At 37.5% G+C, this 22,597-nt stretch overlaps 2 protein-coding genes across 2 annotated transcripts in view; one reads left to right on the forward strand and one right to left on the reverse strand.

The window, feature by feature from the left end:
- VPS37A (VPS37A subunit of ESCRT-I) lies at positions 1–14,530 on the reverse strand. The gene is made up of 14 exons (XM_039699846.1): positions 14,525–14,530; positions 13,982–14,344; positions 13,577–13,899; positions 10,455–10,529; positions 9,387–9,501; positions 8,417–8,517; positions 7,309–7,525; positions 6,277–6,347; positions 4,031–4,158; positions 3,885–3,943; positions 3,724–3,792; positions 1,776–1,919; positions 966–1,046; positions 1–763 (listed from the first exon to the last, which is right to left on the reverse strand). Exons 1-13 carry the CDS (start codon positions 14,528–14,530, stop codon positions 966–968), a joined length of 1,752 nt encoding a protein of 583 aa, XP_039555780.1. The 3' UTR covers positions 1–763.
- The window catches only part of CNOT7 (CCR4-NOT transcription complex subunit 7), a 22,270-nt gene continuing 13,686 nt past the window's right edge, over positions 14,014–22,597 (forward strand). Inside the window, exons 1-4 of the mRNA XM_039700077.1 lie at positions 14,014–14,376; positions 14,554–14,760; positions 14,996–15,189; positions 18,087–18,248. Of these exons, the coding sequence (XP_039556011.1) occupies positions 14,644–14,760; positions 14,996–15,189; positions 18,087–18,248 (473 nt within the window). The 5' untranslated portion in view covers positions 14,014–14,376; positions 14,554–14,643. The remainder of the gene's footprint in view (positions 14,377–14,553; positions 14,761–14,995; positions 15,190–18,086; positions 18,249–22,597) is intronic.

Genomic DNA, 22,597 nt, shown 5'->3' on the forward strand with positions numbered 1-22,597 from the left:
TGCTTATTATTCCTTTATGAACGAAAAAAAAGAAAATGAACTTGTTAGATGAAAATTGTGTTTAATTAGTGGTAGGTACCAAACCACTCTTGAAATCAGTGCATCAGTGCTACTAAGCAACATACCAAATCTATGCAGATATCATTTATTCTGATTCCAATATAATTTTCTCCAACACATCCTTTGCTTAATCCCCAATCTACTTATCCAAAACACAATACAAGCTATACTTAGTTTTCTATTATTACTCAGAAGTAAAAAAACTTGTTCTTTAATATTTTGGCTTCAAGAAAAGACAGCTTGTGAATCCACTGGCAATCTCCATTAAGAATTTGTTTAGTTTCCAAAGTCCTGTCAACACTTAAAGTCTTCCACAGATTAAGCCAAATCTATGGTTAAAATTCAAAATACAAAAGATATGAATTATGTTTTTATAAAAATGTAAAAAGCTAGTCAAAATTACATGTTTAGATATTTAATCTCTGAACAAATGGAGTATAGCAGCAGGGAACTTAAATATTATAACTATCAACAATAAATACAAGAAATTAATGCAAAGATTGCAATAGAAGGATTCTTGAGTACAATGAGAATATAAAGAGACATTCTAATTTGTACAAAAACCATCCCAACTCTGTATACAATCTCTTCTATAAATACAACCAGATAAGATGAAATGCTTATTTGCAAATAATAGTTATTAAAAAGTGTGCTTTATTGGGATTTTCATTCGTTCTCTTGGCAGGTGCAGTTTGCAGGAAGTCTGTAAAGACAAATAATGATTAGACATTTTAATTTCTCCAGAAGTTATATTTTAAGTTATATTTTAAATACAAGTAACAACAGATGCAGAACATACTTGACTTCCACAAAAAGTGTTATTAGAACAATAAACACTGTAACAAATCCATGTGCAGTTACCAGGTGTGTAACATAAAGTAAATTGTTTAACAAACCAAGTTTACCTATAGCGGAGCATGAAATTGGCTGTGCATTGCTATTGCCTGTTGAAGTTTTTCCTCTTTGGCTCGTCTGCAGTGGCAGAGCTATGAAACAAGACATACAAGACTGAATTCTAAATGCAGTTTTTTATAATGCATACTGCAGTTTCTCCTGAATGATTTTAGCTACTTTACAGACTCTTTAAAGAAAGAAAACCCCACCTGACCTACCTCCCTTCCAAGCTTTGGGCTGAATTATGGTCTATACAGACAACATTATTCTATCCAAAATTGTTTATAAGAGGATTGTTTCCAATGTTACAAAAGGCATTTATTGGGTACCTTGGTAAGGACTTGGTAAGTTACTTTTGTCACAGCATGAACAAGAATGGTGGTTTTTGAACCTCAGTTACTTATTTGATAGCCATCAACAGAATTGTTTAAGAAGTTTAATAAATTAAACATTAAGGTTCGTTTAATGCAACATGCCAGTTTATGTCAACCTTCCAAATGTGAAATTTACCATGTGGCTATCTTCCCCTATATCTAGACAAGATACAGGAGAAATTGGCACAAAAATATCTGCAACAGCACATGAATATGGTCTAATGCAGGAGACCTTTGCACTCCCATCTTAAAAGTATGTGCCTTTGAAATGCAGATTATAGTTTATTTAAACTGAAGCCATTTAAGGATATTTTTTTCTTTTGTCAAAGATCACTAAAGCTCTGTTTTGTATCACAGGACTGCTCAAACTCTTAAAAAAAGAAGTCCTAAATTTATTCACTGTGTGTTGTACATGTTGTCGGTTAGAACTACTTGTATATTACATACCGTTCTCTTTTCCATGAAACTACTAAGAAAGTCATCTATCTCTGTTTTGCCTTCCAAGAAGTCTTCTGCAATAGTATCAGACTCCTCTTCAGCTTCATGAGCAGCTACTTTAAGTCTGGCCTGCAGAGCACTTGGACTGCAACTCTTAAGAAAATAAAAAGTACAATGTAATATTAGCCTGTCCGTTAAAACTTACATTTCCAAGAAGATAAATGACTATACAAATATGGAATATGTGGATAGAGCACTATTATTACATAAAAGCCTAATTAACCAGATGAAGTTCTATCTCCAAATTACAGCACAGCTTGTTAAACTAGAAAGGTTTCAATGTGAGAAAAGCGTTGCTAGTTTAGGTCTTTATACACAATCATTCACACAAATGAAGAAAGTTTTTCAACTTTTATCCTACAGTGTAGAAAGCATCCAGCTTGGAAATTTGACAAGTTCTCAAGTGCATGATTTCTGAGTAGAACTAACATTTCAAGTGTCTTCAATAAATAGGGTCTACTTTTGAAAATCAGTTGTAAACCTGAGAAGTATTAAAAGGTAAAAAAGCACTCATTGTTCAGCTTTTAAATACACTTGAAATGATTGTGGAGAAGACAGGAAAGCAAAAAGCACCTACTCAAGAAGCAGATTGCTAATCTAAATCAGTATACTTATTTTTCTGTTCTTATAACCCTCAAATCTTACTTCTGTTTATTGCATACAATTTCATTATTTTTTCTCAAATATAGCTGGGCAGTTAAAGAGGACGTGATTCACATCCAGTAGGAGTCTGTACAGAGCCAGACATATTTTAGATGCTTGGCCTAACCTTCATCTATCCTATGAAAAATCTTTTACTTAGGTACTTTAAAACCTTAATGTAATCAAAAATTTCCTGTTAAATTAGTCTTGTACAAAATATGGAGAGTTTGCTCTAATAGAAGATGACTAAAATTCATTCAACACAAGTAAAAATACTTGTTTGGAAATTTGAAGGAAAGAGAGCAGGAGATACCATGTAGTGCACAGCAAACATCACTACATGAAGGTATAGCACATATGAAAAAAAGGCAGAAAAATTCAACTGCTACTCCTCAACTCTCAGCCTCCTATCCATCATTAAATTGAATCAGCAAATCAGATTTAGAAAAAAGAAAAAGGACTTCAGCAGTGTGATATTATGTCCTGTTCTTGAATGGTTTCTTGCAAAAATAGGTAGTTTATCCATGTCAACTACCTCTGCCCACTTTTTTTTTTAAATTTGTTTTGTTATTTTGGGGGCATTTTGGAATTCAGGTACTATGCATACTAAACTGATGGACTGTTGCATTCTCAGGTGATGAGTCTTGCAAATTATGAAGATTTCAGTGTAGAAAGTGGTTTATCAGAAGTTATATCTTCTAATGAATACCCTGGTAAACATACCAAGAAATTATTCTCCTTGAATACTTTCTGAAGTAAGAACTTCTGCTCTATTTGCACTGTAGAACGTGCAAGGTTTGACAGCACATAGAACATATTGCCTGAAATAAGCATTCCTAGTGAACTGCAGAATTTAAGTTCCTGAAGTTATTGAGCCCTTTCATCTGGTACAGCTTTACAAGCTCATTATGTTAAATGAGTACCATTAATTGAACATGCCTTCTTTAAAAATTACTCTGTTCTTAAAACTGGTTTGGACTGGGATTGTACTAAACAATTCTAGATGTAGATCACTCTTTTCTTCCAACTTTGCTTCTATTGTAGCAGTAAAAAATAAAAAGCCAATAGGAAAACCATTATTTTGCTTTTAACTTTTTGGTACATGATTCAATTTTTTTCATATTTGATGAAATACTTAATCTACTGCATATTAAATGAGAGTTAAACCAAAATAATATTATTAATGGTTAAAGATACAATTCAAAACTTCAGATTTATTAAAGTATTCTTAAAGGATGCCATGTAGGAATTATACCTCACTAAGTTCATGCTGTCTTTGCATCTTTTTTTCAAAGGCTGCTTTCATTTGTGTGAGTTGCTCATACTGGAAGAAAGAAGAAAAGGAACATTATCACCTTGAAAAAACTCCAGATATTACCACTCATATTTCTGAAGATGATTTTATTGTTAACTTACTTTATCCAACACTGTCTGTCTTTTTGCTTCAAGGCTAGGCTCCAGCAACAGGTTTTTTTCTGAAAAATAAAATCACCATTACTACTTTTTTTAAAGGATTTAGTTCACAGAACAAAGCTACACATGTTAACATTTTGACAGCTTACTTGCCAGTTCTTCAATGCTTTTCACTAACTCATCTCTATCAGTAATGACTTGCTTCAGCTGTGGAAGAGTTACAAACTGTTCCAGTAACACCTCCTCTTGCTCATTCATACTGGTCAGCTGTGATATACTGTACTCAAACAGAAAGAAAGTACATATAAATTTGAAAACATCACATGTAAATAATTAATTTCTTCCAAAATTTGAGGCATTTTTTTGGCACTTTACAAATACATGATACTTCACCACAACTTATTTTTCCCCTTTCTCCTTGGACTCTACTATATGCAGCAGTGAATTTAAAAAGCAGCATGTTAACAAATATCTCCCATTTCAAGCCTTACTTCCCATAATGCTACTAGAGTGGGTTGACTGTGTCAAGCTACCAGATGCCCACACAGCTGCTCTCTCAGTCCCTCTCCTCAACAGGCTATGGAGGAAAATCTCAGGAGCTGAGATAAAAACAGTGAAGTCACTTACCAGTTACAATCACACACAAAACACACTCAGAAAAATTTAACTGAATTTATTGTCAATTACAGTAAGAGTTGGATGGTAAGCAAGAAAGTCAAAAACTAAAACACTTTGCTCCATTTTTCCTCAGGCTCAACCTCATTCCTTCATGCCTAACTACCTTCCCCTGTCTCCCTCTCCTTGGGGCAAAGGGGGAACTGCAAGTGTAGCAGTCAGTCCCTAACAGTTCATCTCTGCTTCTCCTTTCTCACACTTCACCTCTGCTCCACAGACTGCAATCAGTTCCTGGCAGGAGAGACTACTCCAGTCTGGGTAATACCTGGCTGCAGCTTCCTTCAGGGCATATCTGCCTGCTCCAATATTGGGTCTTTCCTGGACTGCAGTGTAGGTAACTGCTCCAGCACAGTCCTCTCAGCTACAGGGTACATTTTAAAAATACCTGTTCTACTGCAGCCTTTTCCAAAACTTCTGTGGGCTGTGGAAAAGTAAATGCTCTGGTACTTGGCGCACCTCCTTCTCCCTCTTCTTCTCTGACCTTGGTGTTTGCAGGATTATCACAGTTTTCCATTCCTCCTCTCAATCCTCATGGCCTCTGCTCTTTCTAAAATGTTTTCAGAGACAGCGCCTGCTTCACTAATGGACTCAGCAGTCCTGCAGTGGGTCTGCTGCTAAACCAGCTGTGCCTGGCACAGGGGCAGCTCCTGATCCTTTCTCACAAAGACCACTCAAAAATCCCCCTATACCAAAACTGTGCAATCCATACAGAACAGAACTATTCAGAACAGCTGCAATACCACTGTCATTCAACTAAACTACCAACAGACAAATCATGGAATTTTAATCCAGTCTTCTTGAAAGGACTAGGCTTGATTAGAATATTTTAAGAATAGCATTTAACAAATTACAGTTCCCTGCAAAAGTCTTAATGTGCTGTTATGTAATGAGGATGCTGCCAGAACTTAAAAGCTAAGTCAGCTAAACTTAACAGGCTCTTTGGAAAGTGTCAAAGGAAAAGAAAAAGCAACTCCAGTTGAAAGGACAGAGTTTTCAATTGCTGAACTACAACACCACCAGAAATATGTGAGATCTGAAGGAATTCATGGGAAATTTGTAACCTATTCTACCTCACAGAACTGTCTCATTAGATCTGACTCTGATCTGCTGGGAGTAATAACTAATACAGTTTGTTTGAATAAAGACAAACAGATGAAAATATCTGTGTTGTGTGTGTACAAAGTATTTAGATGTAGCAGTGATTTGCACTGGGACAGCAGACACATTTAGCACCTGGATTTGTCTAACCCAGCCTCCCATGAACATGCTGAGCTGCTCACAGAACAGTTCCCCATTTACCTTGCACTACAGTCCTTTGATACTTAGGAGAATGTAATTTTTGAACCAGCCTCAAGCTGTCCCATTTCCTCCTTCAAAAGTTATGCTTATTGAATTACTAGAAATTAAGTCCCTTGCAAGGCCTCAGAAAACAGCAGAACACTGATAGTAAGAAAAAGTAAAAATAAATACTCCTTTTCCTGGTGTTGAATCGAGTATTGTTCCTGCTGACAAAACCCTAAAGAAGCAGCATGTTTGAATATAAAACAGGGTTATTTTCTGACTCCAATACTTTGGTATGTGGTAGTTCCCCTAATTATAATTTCTACAAAACCCTTTAGTGATGAGTACAGACTTCTGACAAATATCAGATACAGGCCAGTAGTACAGTACAGTGCCTTTCAGTAATTACAAAATGTTCAACTACCTTCTGAATGTTTACCTTAGTTCTGAGAGTTCTGGAAAGGTATCAGGAACATCAGGCATTTTGTATGTTAATCCGTTCTGGCCAACCTGAATCAAAATTTAGAAATGCTTAGTAGATTTTTGAAGTGCAGTTTCTTGATATTTAACCTGATTAATCAAGAACTGAAGATGAATATTTTCTAGCAACAAGAGAAGCAGGAAAAACAGTAAGAAGCAATAGCACTAGTATCTGAACAGAAAACAACTCAACCAATGCAACAAAATGCTTGAAGATATTTGGGGTGACATGTCATAAAAGATGAGTCAGTTTTCCATGTCCTTCATTTGAAAACAGTTGAATGACTGAGGAAATACACAGAAATAGTAAAACTCAGGGAAGTGAGAACAGAGAAGGAGATTGATATTTTGATCTCTTTCATGTGGTTTTTAAAGCTATAATCCCTCAGAAAATAAATGTTTTAGACAAGGAAAAAACAGTCGTAGAAAATTTAAATTCCATAAAGCCACAGAAGTGTCTTCCAAGCCTAAGAAAACTTGTTTCTATAGACATGATTTGATTCAAGACTAAACATTTAGATAAAAAGCTTTATTTAAAATAAAATTCCTTCCAGAGTTCATCAGCAATAGAGAGCTTGAGTAAAAACATACAAGATAAAACACCACATATAAAGACTTGAGATTGCACATTGCCCTTACCTAACAGGTTCTGAGCAGGAAAGAAAAAAAGAAAGAAACATTTTCTGTGGTTGGATACAGCTACAGCTGCCCTATGGGGGAGTGCAGCTCCAAAACAAAACCCCCTGTAATCAAAGACCCTTAGCATAACACTAGTTTCACTGAAACTCAGACAAACCTGTTGCTCTGACTTCAAGTTCTAAAGAATTCTTCATCAAAGCCAGAATGACAGTTTTGTTTCCCTAGCACCAGCAAAACAATGAAGTGCACTCATTTAAGTGCTTCCTTGAGTCTTACAGCAATGCCCTGTGTGCTCCTAAAGAACTTATACCCAGTGTCTGACAGCTTAAGCAGCAGAACTCAGCACACTGACCTGCAGCACCGCTTCTGCTGTCGGAACAGGCAGCGGCAGATCAGCAATCAAGCCATAGGAGGGAGCAGCAGGCTTGTCTGTAGTGTAGCTTGAAGAAACTGATTCAGAAATGGGCATGGGTGCCATTGTTCTGTTTGTTTCTTGAGGTGGATATGGAGGGAGAAATGGAAACCCCTGAGGAGCAAAAGGAGGCATTCCAGCTGGTTTGTTGAAAAGGCTAAAAACAAACAAAACCACAACCATGAGCTGCATGCAGCACATCACTTGTCATTTGAATTATAATTACCAGACCACATATAAGACATAAGAATGAATTTCCAAGTTGCCATAAACTTTGTACTTTCTGTTCTCAGTTATTTCCAATGTAATAAGCCTTTCTGTCTAATAGTGAAATACAGTATAGAACTCCATCAATCTACATTCTTGTAGAACAGTCAAATACACACTTACACTCTTAATTATGAGAAAACTACTTCTCAAAAATTTATGACAGCATAATTTTAAATTGTTTCCATCCTAAAGTTGTGAGAAAAACATCTGTGTCATGTATTAGCTCTTATTTATGGTATAGCATTTAACAGCTTGGGCAACACACACATAATTACTTCTAAATAACATGAAAGATTTTTTTTTAAAATTCACAACTGCAGCCACATCTAAACTTAGTATCACCGTCAGCCATGAGAACCACAGTTGTACTGATACAATTTGAATTTAATACAATTCTTCAAATCACACAATTTCTGCCACACATGGTGCAAGAGGAACTTCCCTAAGCCTGGGAGATTATGAACAGAATATGAAAAAACACAACTGCTCAGATAATGAGATACAGCAAATTCTAGATTTCATCTGGTAATGTAAAAATTTCTTTTTCAAGAAAATGGATATAAAGTTCTATCAGGCATGTTGATACAGTAACTCCAATGAAATCTAGTGTCTCTTCTGAAAACAATCAGGTTATCCACCACGCACATGAAATTGTGCAAGGACAGGGAATGTAATTCTTCCGGTATATCCATTACATTACTCCTGTCCCTGCCCTCCTTATAACCAGTTTAGTCACTTTTAAAAAAATTAAGACATTTATTATGTTTAGATAACTTACTATGGAAATGATGTTGAGCTAGGAGCTAGAACCGGAGGATTCTTCCAAAACTCATCCAGTAAACTCTGAATAATTTTTCCAAGATCTGAATGCATTGTAAACTGGGAGAAACACAAAACAAAATCCAATAAAGAAGAAACGTATGTCTGGAATCCAAGAGCTCCAAAATGTGCTGAACTTGATTGTTTATTATACCCACGTGATAGTGTTGAAAAGCTATTTCAGACATACTTGTTGATCCAAACTGTATGTACATAAGTTCCAAATAAAGTGATAAAGCAACCCAGAACTGAACAGAAACTAAGTCTTTTGTATATTCCATTATTAGTGGAGAGTCAATGAGGTACCACATTTCTATTGAATAACCAAAAATCCCCACTTTAGTTAGCAAGTTACATTTGTGTAAACAACAGAAGAGGAAAAAAAATTAAAATGTCCGAGGACAGAGGCACTAACTACATTCTAAAAGAGTCAGAACCTCCATCCACTCAAAAAAAAAAAAAAAAAAAAAGAACAATCTTGTTGACAAAAAAAAGACCAGCATATTAAAATCCTGAATATTCGAGCTAAAACTGTGACGCCATTCTAATAGGATTAGGCTAGAAAGAACTATGTTACAAAACTGTCTTAAAGCATCCCTCTCCTTTATTTGGAATACACTGGAATGTAATTGGAAGAACTGTGCAATTAAAAATAGCCCAAAAAGTGTGATAGTAATTTTCTAAGCACTCATAACTTAAAATAGTTTTAAATACATGGAATACTCAAGTCAGAAATGGTATCAGTAAAAGAATAATTAGAATTACTGCTGAACATTTCTGAATTTGTTTTCAGGCCCTGAAATACAGTTTGAAAGAGATTAGGATCTATACTGGTATTTTTTACCAGGAGTATTAACAATGATCTAGTGTAACATGTATTAAAACTGCTATTAACAGTAGATCTGTGTGAAGCTACAAATTACACTTACATTACTTATCAATGGACCGGTCACATATACTCCCTGCTTGTCCACTAAATGATGTCTCACAGGTGGGAAAACACTGATGACTGGTTTTTCCTGAGGAAATTGAGGTGGAAGCAAACTGAAAATAAAATAATATTTATCATTACAGTGACACCCCATGATGAAGTTTGCATAAGAAGGCTTCTTATGCAAAGAAAAAGTGCTATTAATTACATAAACATACTTTTCTATGAGAACTGTTATGGACAAGTACACAATGAATGAAGCATACAAAAGGATTATTCAGCTACAAAATTTGAAGTACAACTTCCACAAAGCTGAAGAGAGCATTTACTAGGTAAAATTGGAGTATAACAAAGGAGCAATTATCACAGAATATTCTGAGTTGGAAAGGACCCACAAGGATCACCGAGTCCAGCTCTTAAGTGCATGGCCCATAGAGGCACTGATGGGTGTTATTAGCACATGGTCTGATCAACTGATAAGACAACAAAGAAGCTGTAGCATAACAAGAACATTTTCAAATACAAATGTTATTACTACAAATACAATGCAGTGTAGCCTTTAAGAATATTAGGCAAACTCTGCAGGGCAAAGTAATATAAAACTTGTGAACAGAATACTATCAATACCTGCCAGAGCAAGTGCCCCCCAAAGTAAATTCACAGGAAATATTACAATAAATCACTTGAGTTATGATCCAGAAACTTCACCAGGGTAAGAGTATGTAGTTACAGCAGACTAAGAAATTACCAATCAAGTTTATTTTCAGTGGCAGGGAATCAAAGTTATCAGAAATCCTCAAGCATTTTCCCCTAGTTATCTTCAACTAAAATCACACAGCTATCTTAGGAACTGAGAACAGTAAAATATGATTTTTCTCTCAGCTGAACATCTGCATCTTGTACAGAGTCAATTCCACCCACATCACTATAACCACTAATAGAAATCCAGGTTATGGGTCCTGAAATTAATTATGAGCTGGGAGCAGCTTACTTTCTATTACCACTTTTTTTTTTTAGAACAATTTTAATTTTCAAAATGTGCATAGATACAGTCCACTCTACTTACATGTTAATATTAATTGTCAAGTTGTTTACAGTGAATGGCAGTCGATATTCCACATCTTTCTGTATTTCTGCAATGCTGTCAAAGAAAAAATTGTTAGCATCCATTGCATGGTCAATGTAAGAGCTAAAAGTCTAAAAGAAACAAGCATGATCTCAGACATTTGTATTCAGTTTAGTTTTGAAAAGCCCTGTAAGAACAAAATTGAAAATGCTGGAGTAAGCTAATCATCTTCAGCGTTCTATATTGAATATTAAGATTAAAGAAAAAAAATAGTGGATTTAAAATTTAAACCTCATACATGGTCACAAGCAAAGGATACAGAAATCACACTACTCACACTTCTGACAACAATCTCAACTTATCTTTCTCCCACTACTGGCTTAATTTAAGACAATACATTAGTGGTTTTTTAATATACTGAATTTTATCTGATTAAACATTTACTTTACCAAGGCATTATATCAGGTTCACATTGCTCTGCAACACTGCCTTCAGACCAATATGCAGAACACTTATTAGCCTAGGAATTCTTCCTTATTAGATTAGCCTAATATTTAACAGTAGTTATTACTATGTGCACCAAGCTCTCAAGAATTATCTGGAGTAGAGTTATATTCAACAGGGTAAAGCTCCAGTGACACTCAAGACCCAGGCCCTCCTGAAAACACTGAGAAGCCTGACAAAATCTAGTAAGGTCAAATCCAAATTTATTCTTCCTGCAACAGGTAAATTACAGAGGGAAAAATCTTGAAATGAGCTACACTAATAGGAAGTTGATTTCAATACTCAAAGCATTCTACAATTTCTACGCACAGCAAGACTATTTGAAAGAGAGCATCCCAGAGAATGTGGAGGAGGTGGAGATGAAGACTTAGCTCAGAAGCAGAATTTCTAGACAATACGAACATATCTAAGCTGAGAGTAAAAGACAGAAGGACAGCAAACAAGCTTCCTTAATCAAAACAAACTAAAAGCAGACTGATTGCTCTTCCATGTATTTTCCCTGCTTGCACCTGGTTAATAATACTCTTCTCTGTAACCTAAGGCTTCCTTATACAGGGGAGGGAACACAGCTCCAATGGCAAATAACGGCAGATGGGTGCTCCCAGAAAACATCTTTTGATCCAACTTCAGAAATGCTCCTCCATCCACTGCCAGGTATACTCCATAAAAATGGAAGATTCTCAAGAAAGCCAAAACACATTACCTGCAAATGTGTTTTAAGAGTAGTATTGGGAGTGTTTTGTGTCCTTCCAAAGTACTACTTGGGCATACAATTTAAGGCTTCAAAACCAAGTCTTTAAGAGCTTGGGGAACAAATGGGAGTAAGACACTAACTCAGCTATGAATCTTGCTTTCTGCAGCCTGATCTTATTTCTCTCATAGACAACACAGTATTTGCTCTTTCCCTGTGAAATCACATGCTGTTTGAAGAAAATATCAAATATCTTCAGCACAGGAGAATTCAAATCAAGGGTTCTGCTGTGTTACACCACACACAGTGCACCTTCTCACTCGTAACTGAAGGATTCTCCCCAGAATCTCTTACGCATATTCCTGCCCTGTAATCATCTGCCACACTTCTCATTAGCCTGCTGCAAAATCCTTTTGAGAAAGGTATATAATTACACTTCACTCATGTGGAAACTGAGGAGGAAGATGAGGACAGGGAGTGAGGAACAAGAAAGCCAGAATCTCATTGAACTGTTTGAACGGTCATAACCCTGCTTAGGAAAAATCTTGAACTAATAACCTTAGCTGCCGCTTCCCCAAGTGGGAATGAGTGCACTGGAAAAATTATACATTCTTAACTTTGTCTAGAAAAACAGCAAATGTAAAAAAACCTCTTTTTTGAAATGCAAAGATTTTATTTTAAGCTCCTAATCTGAGAGGGACTGTGTACAGGAATGCTAGCTGCTTTGCTGAAATAAAGATCACACATACCTGAGGTTTTATGACCTAAGACAACACAAACCAAACTTGACTAACTTAGTTAACTACACCACACCAAGAATTTTGAGCATTCTGGTGAAAAGCAACAATACTGATAAAGGAATGACATTTGGGCAGGTACCATGTCCCTACCCCTCACCTGAATTCCTGGCTACAGCATCCATTCCCTCTCTGCCTATGCTTGAGCTGGTGCCTTCACAAACATTACCAAACCACTTCAGCAAGCTGACTGAGAGAAACGGATGCCCTTTTTGGGGATTTAATTCAGGACGAGCTCATCTCACTGCCAGATTTTAAAGAAGTGGGTATCAACAAAAGACCAAGTAAAGCCAGCCCAACAAAAACTTTTACGTTAACTAAGGTCCTATATGCCCACAGGAACAGCTCCTTAAAAAAGTGAACTGTCTCCAAAATATCTGTGAAATTGGCTCTGAACAGACTTACACTTATTCAAGCAACAATACTTAAAATACCATCATATTTATGTTTCTTATGTGACAATTCAAAATATTAGGAAAGCAAACTATCTGCAGTTATTAAACTTGGAAATGCATTTAGTATCTCTTCCACTCCTAGTGTCAGTCTGATGTGACAGAAAGCATTCTCTGTCCTTTTTCTGAATTATTTTGGAGGCAGCTACCATTTCAGTTCAGAAATCCTAGGAAGTTGTATGTCAGTAGAATGCTTACTTCATGGAAACTATAACTTCAAATGTATGAAATGTGGGTCTCCTTTCAAAATGCCAGGAGTTTTAAAAGACTAGGTGAAACAGGGCAGAATACTGCCAAGAGGGGGCACCTCAGAATACTAACTGTCTTGCTTTAAAAATTGTGGATGTTGAACAGGAGTAAACACAACTGGCCTCCTCTGACCATCTAAACAAAACTAGGTTTTAAGAAGCAGTCCGTTTTTAGTAGGTAGCACTGAACACCAGGAAAAACAGTTTGTAAGGCCAGCAGGGCTGCTATGCCACTGTGCCACTGCTGGCAGGCCACTGTGACACACAACTCCCTGAGGCTCTATGCTTTAGTCTCAACTTTTAATCAACTACGCTATTACGAGCAGCTTCCAGAGAGGTTTTATCCCAAGACGCAGTCGCGCCTCTTAGAAGACATTACAACCCGTCAGCCGGCTTTCGGGTCAATGGCAAGTGAAACCGGCACGCCGACCTGCGCCTGATCACCCGGCCGGGCCACACCGCAGCCAGCGGGGACGCCTCCCCGACAGCCAACTGGACTTTCAGTTTCCGATTCTTCCTCCCAGCCCGCGGGGTCCCACATCGCACCGTCCTCCGCCGGGGACCCCGCAGCCCCGCCCGGCGGGACCCTTCGGCCCCGGGACAGCGCGGGGCTGGGCCGGCCCGGGCTGCGGCGCCGCCGGCTCGCTCGGGGGCCCTGTTTACCCACACGGCCGCGAGGAGCCAGCCAGGCCTCACGGGGAGGGGACGGGGCGCAGCCGGCTCCCCGTGTCCGCGCACAGGGGGACACGACAGCTACCGACGCAGCGCGGCCCCGGGACGGGCGACACGGTGCGGCCCTCCCGCGCCCGCCCCCGCGCCCGCCGCGGCCACTCACGAGGCGTGCNCGCGGGCACCGGGCGGGGCCGCCGGCACCGGCACCGAGCCCTGCGGCACCTCCGGGCGCTGCCGGGGCCTTTCTCGCGCGCGGGGGACCCGGCCGGCCGTGTGTCGGTCTCCGCGCGCCGCTCGCTGGTTTAGAGCGGCCCTCGGGAGCTGGAGGAGCTGCTCCCGCCTCGGGAGGCCGCCCGCGGCGTCCCCCGGTTTGGCGTGACTCTGTTTTGCCGCTTCGTTCCCTGCTGCACGCAGCCCAGGGATCCTGCCCGTGCGAGCCGCGGGGCAGGAGCGCCCGGGGACCGGCCGGGTGTCCCGGTGTCCGTGTCACTGGTGCGCCTTGCCGCCCTTGGGCAGGAAACAGTCGCTAACGACACTGTGGGGGTTTAGTTTCTGATGGTAATCTGAGCTCGCGTAGCCGAAATTCCTGTGGTTTTGGTGGCTGTGTTGTCCTGCTTTTGTGAAATCCACAGGGCTATAGCGTAGCTGTGGTGCTTAAGCCTTTTTTTTTTTTTTCTTCAGATAAACTAAGAGTAAAAGCTTACACTTTCATGCTTTGCTTTCTTTCTCTCTTAGGCTAAAAAAATAAACAGTTGAAGTCCTCTTTATGAAACCAATCCTCGGTCAAGTGTAACTTTTGATGTATGGTCTCTAAAGCCCCCCACTATGCCAGCAGCTACCGTAGATCATAGCCAAAGAATCTGTGAAGTTTGGGCTTGTAACTTGGATGAAGAGATGAAGAAAATTCGTCAAGTTATACGGAAGTATAACTATGTAGCTATGGTAAGTGGGTGCTTGATGCCTGTCTAGCAAATTACTGCAAAAATCGTGTCTTAGGCTGAGGTCAGCAAACTTGCTCATCCTTTAAAATTGAAAGTTAATGTTAACACTGTATGAACATCTGGATCCTAATCTTTTATCTTTTTAAAAGTTGTTTTTGCACACAGTACTCTTCAGCTGTGATATGGTTAGATCTGTATGGTTGTCGTGTGCTCAAGTTTTAATTCTGCTCTTGCAGGACACAGAATTCCCAGGAGTAGTTGCAAGGCCTATTGGAGAATTCAGAAGCAACGCAGACTATCAGTACCAACTCTTACGCTGCAATGTTGACTTGCTAAAAATAATTCAACTAGGACTGACGTTTATGAATGAGCAAGGAGAATACCCTCCAGGAACTTCAACTTGGCAATTTAATTTTAAATTTAACTTAACGTAAGTATTCAATTCCTGTGCTGCTAAATGTATGTTTCTGACTTACTGAGAACGTATAAATACTGTAGCAACTTCGTTATCTATCTGATTGTATTACTGGAATACCAGAAATACTCGCGTAAGGAAAATTTTTGTCAGCCAACCATGCTTTCTTCCCTCATTTCTGTGTAGTCTTACTGTTGGTTATTTGGTCAAAAATGCTAAGCAGTTAAAAAAAATGTGGAAGGCATTTTATACTTAGTGCAAGAGTTAGCTCTGTGTTTTCACGTTTAGCATTACAGAGTGCTTCTGCCTTAACTTAGTTTCACTCCTACTAGTTGTTAAAGAAATCACATATTGTTGCTTTACCTACTTTGAATGGGAAATACCAACACTTGAAGGAAAAAAAAAAGTAAACTTAGTGGAGTGACTAAAAAAGTATACCAAATGTTATAATTCTGAATTATTTTGTCTAAAGTGTTGGTTAAAAGGTAAGCTGACTTTTATTGGATTGGAATAATACCATGGACTTTATTTCAAAATGTGATTTTTATCAGTGATAAAACTTTTTAAGCATAAACCTCACTTTTTTCAGGGGGATCAAAAGCTTATCTGGTGCTCCAGTTATACCTTTAGCTGGTGGTCACGAAGTTACTAGTATCTTGATTTTGTCTTTCTGAAGTAAACATAATTGGTCTGATAGATTTTCATATGTTGATTATCTTCTGAATTGAATATCAGTACAAACACTTCTCACACATTTAAACCTTGCGGTTTTTGGCAGTTGTGTTACAAGTTGAGAACTGGACAACTTTATATACATGACTTAAATTCACAGCCTACAAAGGAGGTTTAGAGAACAGACCTTTATTTTTTCTGCAGATGAGAGGACTTGTTTTCAAAGAAAACTTGGGGTTCTTAAGTGGAAAACTGCTGCTGCCTCTCTTGATCTCTGTGCTCTTTTAAACAAGCAGTGGTGTGGATTGTTACATATCAGTTTGATCTGAGCAATGACATGTTCTATTTAGTCTTGTGTGAATTGTCTCCCAAAGGAAAAGTAAGCACAGATTAAATGCTTTGGTACCTCTGAACTTACCTGGCCCTATGAATCTGGGCTGAAAGTTACCCATTTTCTTAAATAGACAAATATACTGATCCTACTAATTATGGGAGAAAAAGGAATTAATAACTTCCAAACTGTGATCTATGAAGTAGGGCCTGTGCTACACTTCATTTATTTTCTGGGTTTCAAAGGTCTACTTAGTATCAAACAAGTGAAACTAAAAGTAGCTTTTCATCTATTTGTGCCAGATGCTGCAGAGATTAGACAGGTTAGTAAGGCAAGATACTGGTAATCACCAAATTACCTTGTTACTAGTTGATGGTGGAGGTTATAGAAAAATATAAACTTGGTAAGTACTGCACAAGAGATTAATATATATATATTTATTTTTTTTACGTGGATGGACAACTTACTTGTTTTTGTCTGTTTATAAACATCCTTTTGGGAAGTGGCAATGTGCCAAGTGTTCTCCTCCTGAAGCAAAACAGCTGTTTGTTGTTCCTAGAAGGTATTTTTTTTGTGTGTGTGGTTCCAGCCAGGTCTTGTTTTAGTGTGCTTTTAAAGAGCATAAATATTTCTCTAATCATACTATGCACCTGATTAGCAAAGAGCAGCAACTAGAATGAAACCCCCTTTTTGTTAAATGGTGCATTTGTTTTGGATGAGTTCTTTAATGTGCTGTGGAGATAGACAGGTGTTGAGAAGCTGATACCTCAAAGCTGGAGAACTATTGAACAGCTGTGTGGGAGTGAGGAAAAAAGATGTAACACATCTTGAGGATGTATGTCTATGTTGTGAAGAATAATGATTTGCTCTTAGGAATAAAGAATACAGGTCTATGACTGAATCTAGTAGTCAAGTTTGATATATTGGTTGTCTAGGTTTTCTTGTGTTTTTGTTTTGATTGTTTTTTATTAAAATTTGAAACTGTACACTGAAGAGACTTTGTGGAGTAGTATGTTGTGGACAGTAAAATGAATTTCATTCTCTAAGTGCTTACATACTTACTTTTTTTTTCTTAATTTAACCATTCCATGTTTTTGTTATGATAATCCAGATAAAACTTAAGGGAGAAAATAAGCATGAATTTCAGCATGAAATTCTTAAGACATCGCAAAAAAAAAAAAGTTAGTGTTAAAGGGAGTAAACACAGAGGTAGGAGGGGTCAAAAAAAGGTAGAAGAATTTTTATTTCATCATCTTAAATTTTAGGTCCAAAATAGGCTTTTAAAGTTGAAACAGATTGTTTAGGAAAAAAGAGTTTAGACAGAAAAAGTTAGGATCCCTGAATTCTAAGGCTTTGCTACATGGAGTAAATACTCCATTTCCAGTTATACTGAAAAAAAAAGTTTTTATGAACACATGTCTAAACATTTAAATAAGCTTAAATCACAAAAAAACTTCTGAGAACTGCAGAACTAATTGAGTACTGGGATCTGGATTGTATTTCTCATATTTCTGCAATGTAGTGTGTTAGTGTTCAACTGTTACATTTAATTTGTTGCAATTCAAGCAATTTATACATATATATTACCAAATAAATTCTATAGATGCACTTTCATCTATAGGCTTGTAAAAGGGGATTATCTGTAACTGGAAGAGGAGCAGGAACTAATTTTTTTATGGAGATGGTAAGAATGAAGGTGCTGGGAATGATAAAATGATAATGAAGGTTAAAAAATTATAATGGAGGTTCAAAAAAAACCTTTGAAAAATGGTTGGTTTTGTAATTAACCTAGAAGAAAGTTAAATTGCTCCTGCTCTGGGCTAAGTCTGTGGAATGAATTGCAAAAAAGAAATGTTATCTCATTGAGGTTTGTAGATTTTGGAAATTTACTTTTCCTCTCTGTTTTTAGAGAAGATATGTATGCTCAGGACTCTATTGAACTCTTGACGACATCTGGTATCCAGTTTAAAAAGCATGAAGAAGAAGGCATTGAGACACAGTACTTTGCAGAGCTGCTCATGACATCAGGAGTTGTATTGTGTGAAGGAGTCAAGTGGCTTTCCTTTCATAGGTAAATATGGCATGTTATGTATTTGAGGTTTCAACATCTCATGGGTGTTTGAATCCTGGAACTCGCGTCCCCTAATTTTAAATGCTGTGTATGTAGCCCATATCTTGGTTGGTAAGACTGAGGAAATGCTGTAACACCTCTAACACCATTTTGTATTGGAAGAATAGAGGGCATAGGGGTTGTACTGGTGTTTTTAGCTTTGGTGTTTATGCAGTAACCAGAAAATTGGGAAGCTGAAAAACACAAAACGGCTAAACCAGCAGGTGGAGCTGTACACGTGCAGGTAATAACAGAAACATTACTAAAAGCAAACTATTAATGAGCAATCCTTGAGGAAATATTGTCTGTTTTATAGGAGAGAATTATCAGTAAAGAGGTCTATAAAGCTCTCTTAAATTTGTTGTAAATCTGCTAATCTGGAGAAATTACTCAACTTGGAAAGAGATCCTTCATCAGCCTTATGCATATATCTTACTGCTTATTCCATCAAAGGAGTCTACTATCTCTCAAGTAGAAATACAAATGTGAATGCTAAATCTCTATGAGTCTGTCAGAATACAAAAGATTTTTGAGTGTTAATAAGATGTTACACTTTTAAAATGTACACAATCATTGTTTAGCTAACTGCATGCCAGAATTTTTGTAAGCAACAGTGTCTTTAAAGGCTTATTGCTGTGTAATGCCCTTGAGTTGGTGTCCTAAATGCTGGCTTCTAAGGAAGTCAGCAAGATAAAGCAAATGAACAAGATTGTAAGCAAACTAGTCTCAGTTAAAACGTGTATCTCTCATGTTGTATTGGTGGTTGGTATGTCAATGATGAAATTAGAATAAAAAATTCTTCATCCCTAAGTATTAACAGTTGGAAAACACAGTCACATGGAATTAGAGAAATATTTATGCAATAAAAAACTCAAAAATAAGAATTGTTTTGGCCAGGAATGTTTGACAGTAGTAGAAGAATCCATATAACACTTTTGCAGAAGTTGTGGTTTTGATTTGTTTTGTACAAAGAAGTGCTACACTGAGTTTCCAAAGCAGAAAGGTTTAAAAGAAAAGACAGTTAAACAAAGAAGGATCCTCTGAGCACAGTCGGTCACTTCCGTCTTCCACTTAGCAGCTGTTTCAACTCACAATAGGACTCTAAAATAATCTTGCTCTTGCTATTTTGTTTCTAGAGTAACACCTTTAAACAAAGAAGGATCCTCTGAGCACAGTCATCACTTCCATCTTCCACTTAATAGCTGTTTCAATTCACAATAGGACTCTAAAATAATCTTACTCTTGCTATCTTGTTTCTAGAGTAACACCATGGGGAAGAATACTGTAACAAGAATGCCTTAAATTGTGTCAAAATAACTATAAAAGCCAAATTAGAATTAAGGGTTTTATTCAGCTTCCTAAACACAGTATTATGGGCTCTTAGGTGTGTATTTGTGATTTACATTTGACTACAGTAATATGATTTGGATAGTTCAAGAAGAAGGGAGGCAGGTTATGTATGTAGCTGGTGCCAGGATGCCATGTAGAAGCAGCTTCAGCCTCAGACTGGTGTTTTTCCAATATTACCTGGTGACTAAGGGCCCAGTATAAGGTATACCTGAGGAACTTCCACTCTAGGGATTCTTTCTGGAATAATTATATTTAGTGTGTGAAATTTCTGACTGATGGGCTGGTCAAAGTCTAGTACAAGCCATGTGCAATAATGCCATTTTTTACTGTTACAGCTTATGAAGGGTTTTTGAAATTGTTTCATTAATAGAAGTCCAGTTTCATCTTTGCTAAAATGAGTTTCTGTTGTGGATTTCACTGGAAGTGTCTTTAGAAATCCTCTTAAGAGAGTTGTTCAGCAAATGTTCGTCAGACACTGATTATTAGTGTTTAAAGCTTTTGTGCTTTTTCAGACCTTGTTGATATCATCTTGAGCACAAAACCTTGGAGTAAATGAGTTAAGTTCTGAGGAAACCAAAATTATGCAAAGCTATAAATGAGCATGGGTCATATAAAATGTGCCACAAAGCGTAGTGAACAGCTGTTTCTAAATACATCTTTGATTGTGATTACATTCTATCAGTGGAAACTTATGCACCAGGATGCTCGGTTGAAAATTTGTTCCATATAGGCTCTCCGCACAGTAGTTCTTTGACAACTGATAAAGCTGTGCTTGGTAGTTGCTGACTCTGCCATTGCCTCTGTTACCTTAAAATGCTTAAAGAACTAATAACTCTTAAAATTTGAGTGCCATAGTAAGTGGGAGAAGGGAATTACCCCTTTCTTACGAGTATGAAGGTACGGTTTGGTTTCCATTTTCTAGACTTTGATTTCCGTGAACTTTTATGCAGTTCATTTGCAAGCTCTTCACTTCTCAGATAGTTCTCTTTGTGTGCTTTTTATCTCCACATTTGATGTAGCTGCCTTGTCATCCTGACATGTTGGCAAATCTCTGGATATGCAGTTCTGTCAGATATGAGTGAAGAAATATTTGCACTGTCACCAGGTCTTGTGTATTGAAGTTCCATAGACAACTTCCATCAAATCTTGTGCATGTGTATGTTAAAATGCATTTGAGTTAATGAGAGAGAAGGTGGAAGCCCTGAATTTGTGATTTTTTTATCACAGTCAAGAGAGCTGTGAGTGCTTGATAGTCTAGCAAGTTAGAAAGGAACAGCTCAAATGCTGATTTTGTGGATGTTCAGCTGTCTGCTCTGCTGAAGCTTTGAGTGTCCACTTGTGTGCAACCTCCTTTGTCTACCTTTGGAGGGTCTGTGAAAACATGCTTTTTGGAAAACAAAAACCAGATGTTCTTGGGATACTGCAGAGTTCCAAGCTAATGTGTTTCAGTAATCATTTGTGTCTAACTGATTTTAGTAAAATTTAATCTGTTGGCTCATTTCTGTTAGCATCACAAAATGAACTAAAGCTTTCTCAGCTCTTGCACGTTTAGATTTATTTCAGAGACATGGTGATTGAGTAGAATTCATTGTTAACTGGCTATTTGAATTCTACCTTGGTAGTAAGAGAAAGAAATAGAGGCATGTTTGATCTCTACGCTTGTCTTTTTGCCTAGAGCTGTCCATAATCAGTGAAAAAACAAAACAAATGTCTATGCTTGTGTTGTATGTATAGCTCTACTGATTGTGGCTTGCTGTGCTAAGCAGTTTAAGGTGTTGATATTAGAAATGGTGCAAGGTTTTTCAGGCAAGGAAAAATCTGTGTGCTTCAGGGTATAAACCAACCACTAATCACTGTTAGAGGATTAGAAGAAAACTTATTTAATGAGCAGGTAATTACATAATTGCTCACTGTGGACTTTCTTAGCTTTCTCTTAGTATTCAGCAGTGGCCACTCAAAATTTGTTTTAGTGGATCTATCTTAGTCTTAAATTGGAGTGACAGTTTTCATGTCTGTAAGCTTGGATATGCCAAAATTTCCAAGTGAAAAAAATGTGTAATTCTCAATCAAAATTGCTATTTTTAATAGCCTGCTCCCTTTTACTATGAATAGTAAAGGAATGTTGACTTTTCTTTAGGTACTTCCTTCTTTAAAGAAATTAGAAGTGTTTGAGGGCATCTGTTTTCTATTATTTTATTAATACACTTCTTTTTTAAAGACAAGTCAAAAATTTTTTTGAAGAGGAGTAGCACAAATATGTTTTTTTCCACTTTAATATGACTGTTACATATGAGCCTTGAGGATGATCAATGTCAGGAATTCATTGAGTTAATAAATTGTAGACTCTGAAGGAGTAAGCCTCCATAATCCTGAACACTGTTTTTTGCACCTTTTTGAACAGCCTTTTTTGTTAATGTGGCTTTTTCTCTTTTTCTTCTATAGAGGGCTTTATGCTGATATCGGCTTTCCCACCACTTCCCTCCCCCTTCAAATGATCTAATAAAATTAGACTTCTAAGCTACTGTTTTGCCAAGTTTACTATAGTTTTTACTTTGTAAGAGTCAACTGAAATCCTTCTTTATCTTCGGCTCCTTTGCTCCCTGGCCAGTGGCTGTTGCTGTGGAGATTGGAGGGTGGCCAGCACAGCTTCAAAGTCCCAGAGGCAGTGCAGGATTTTTTCAACACACAATTTCTGCTTAGAGCACTGGAAACTCCCATGGGAGAGCTGCAATAGTCTATAGGTATTGTATATCTGGCATTAATGGACTTGTAGCAAATGATCCATTTACCCCCAGTATGTTGAAGGTTTTTCTACCATCTGTGTATAAACTCATAGTATAAAGATGTCAGAGATAATCTTATTGTATAAAAATGGTTCAAAAAGCAAACTTACTTACATTGAGTGTACAGGCTGAAGCTTTGGGCCTACATCAGAAGTCTCTGCTTTTTGTGGATCCTAA

This window comes from Passer montanus, unplaced genomic scaffold (assembly GCF_014805655.1).
Source record: "Passer montanus isolate IOZ18808 unplaced genomic scaffold, ASM1480565v1 scaffold14, whole genome shotgun sequence".
NCBI classification, from domain to species: Eukaryota; Metazoa; Chordata; class Aves; order Passeriformes; family Passeridae; genus Passer; species Passer montanus.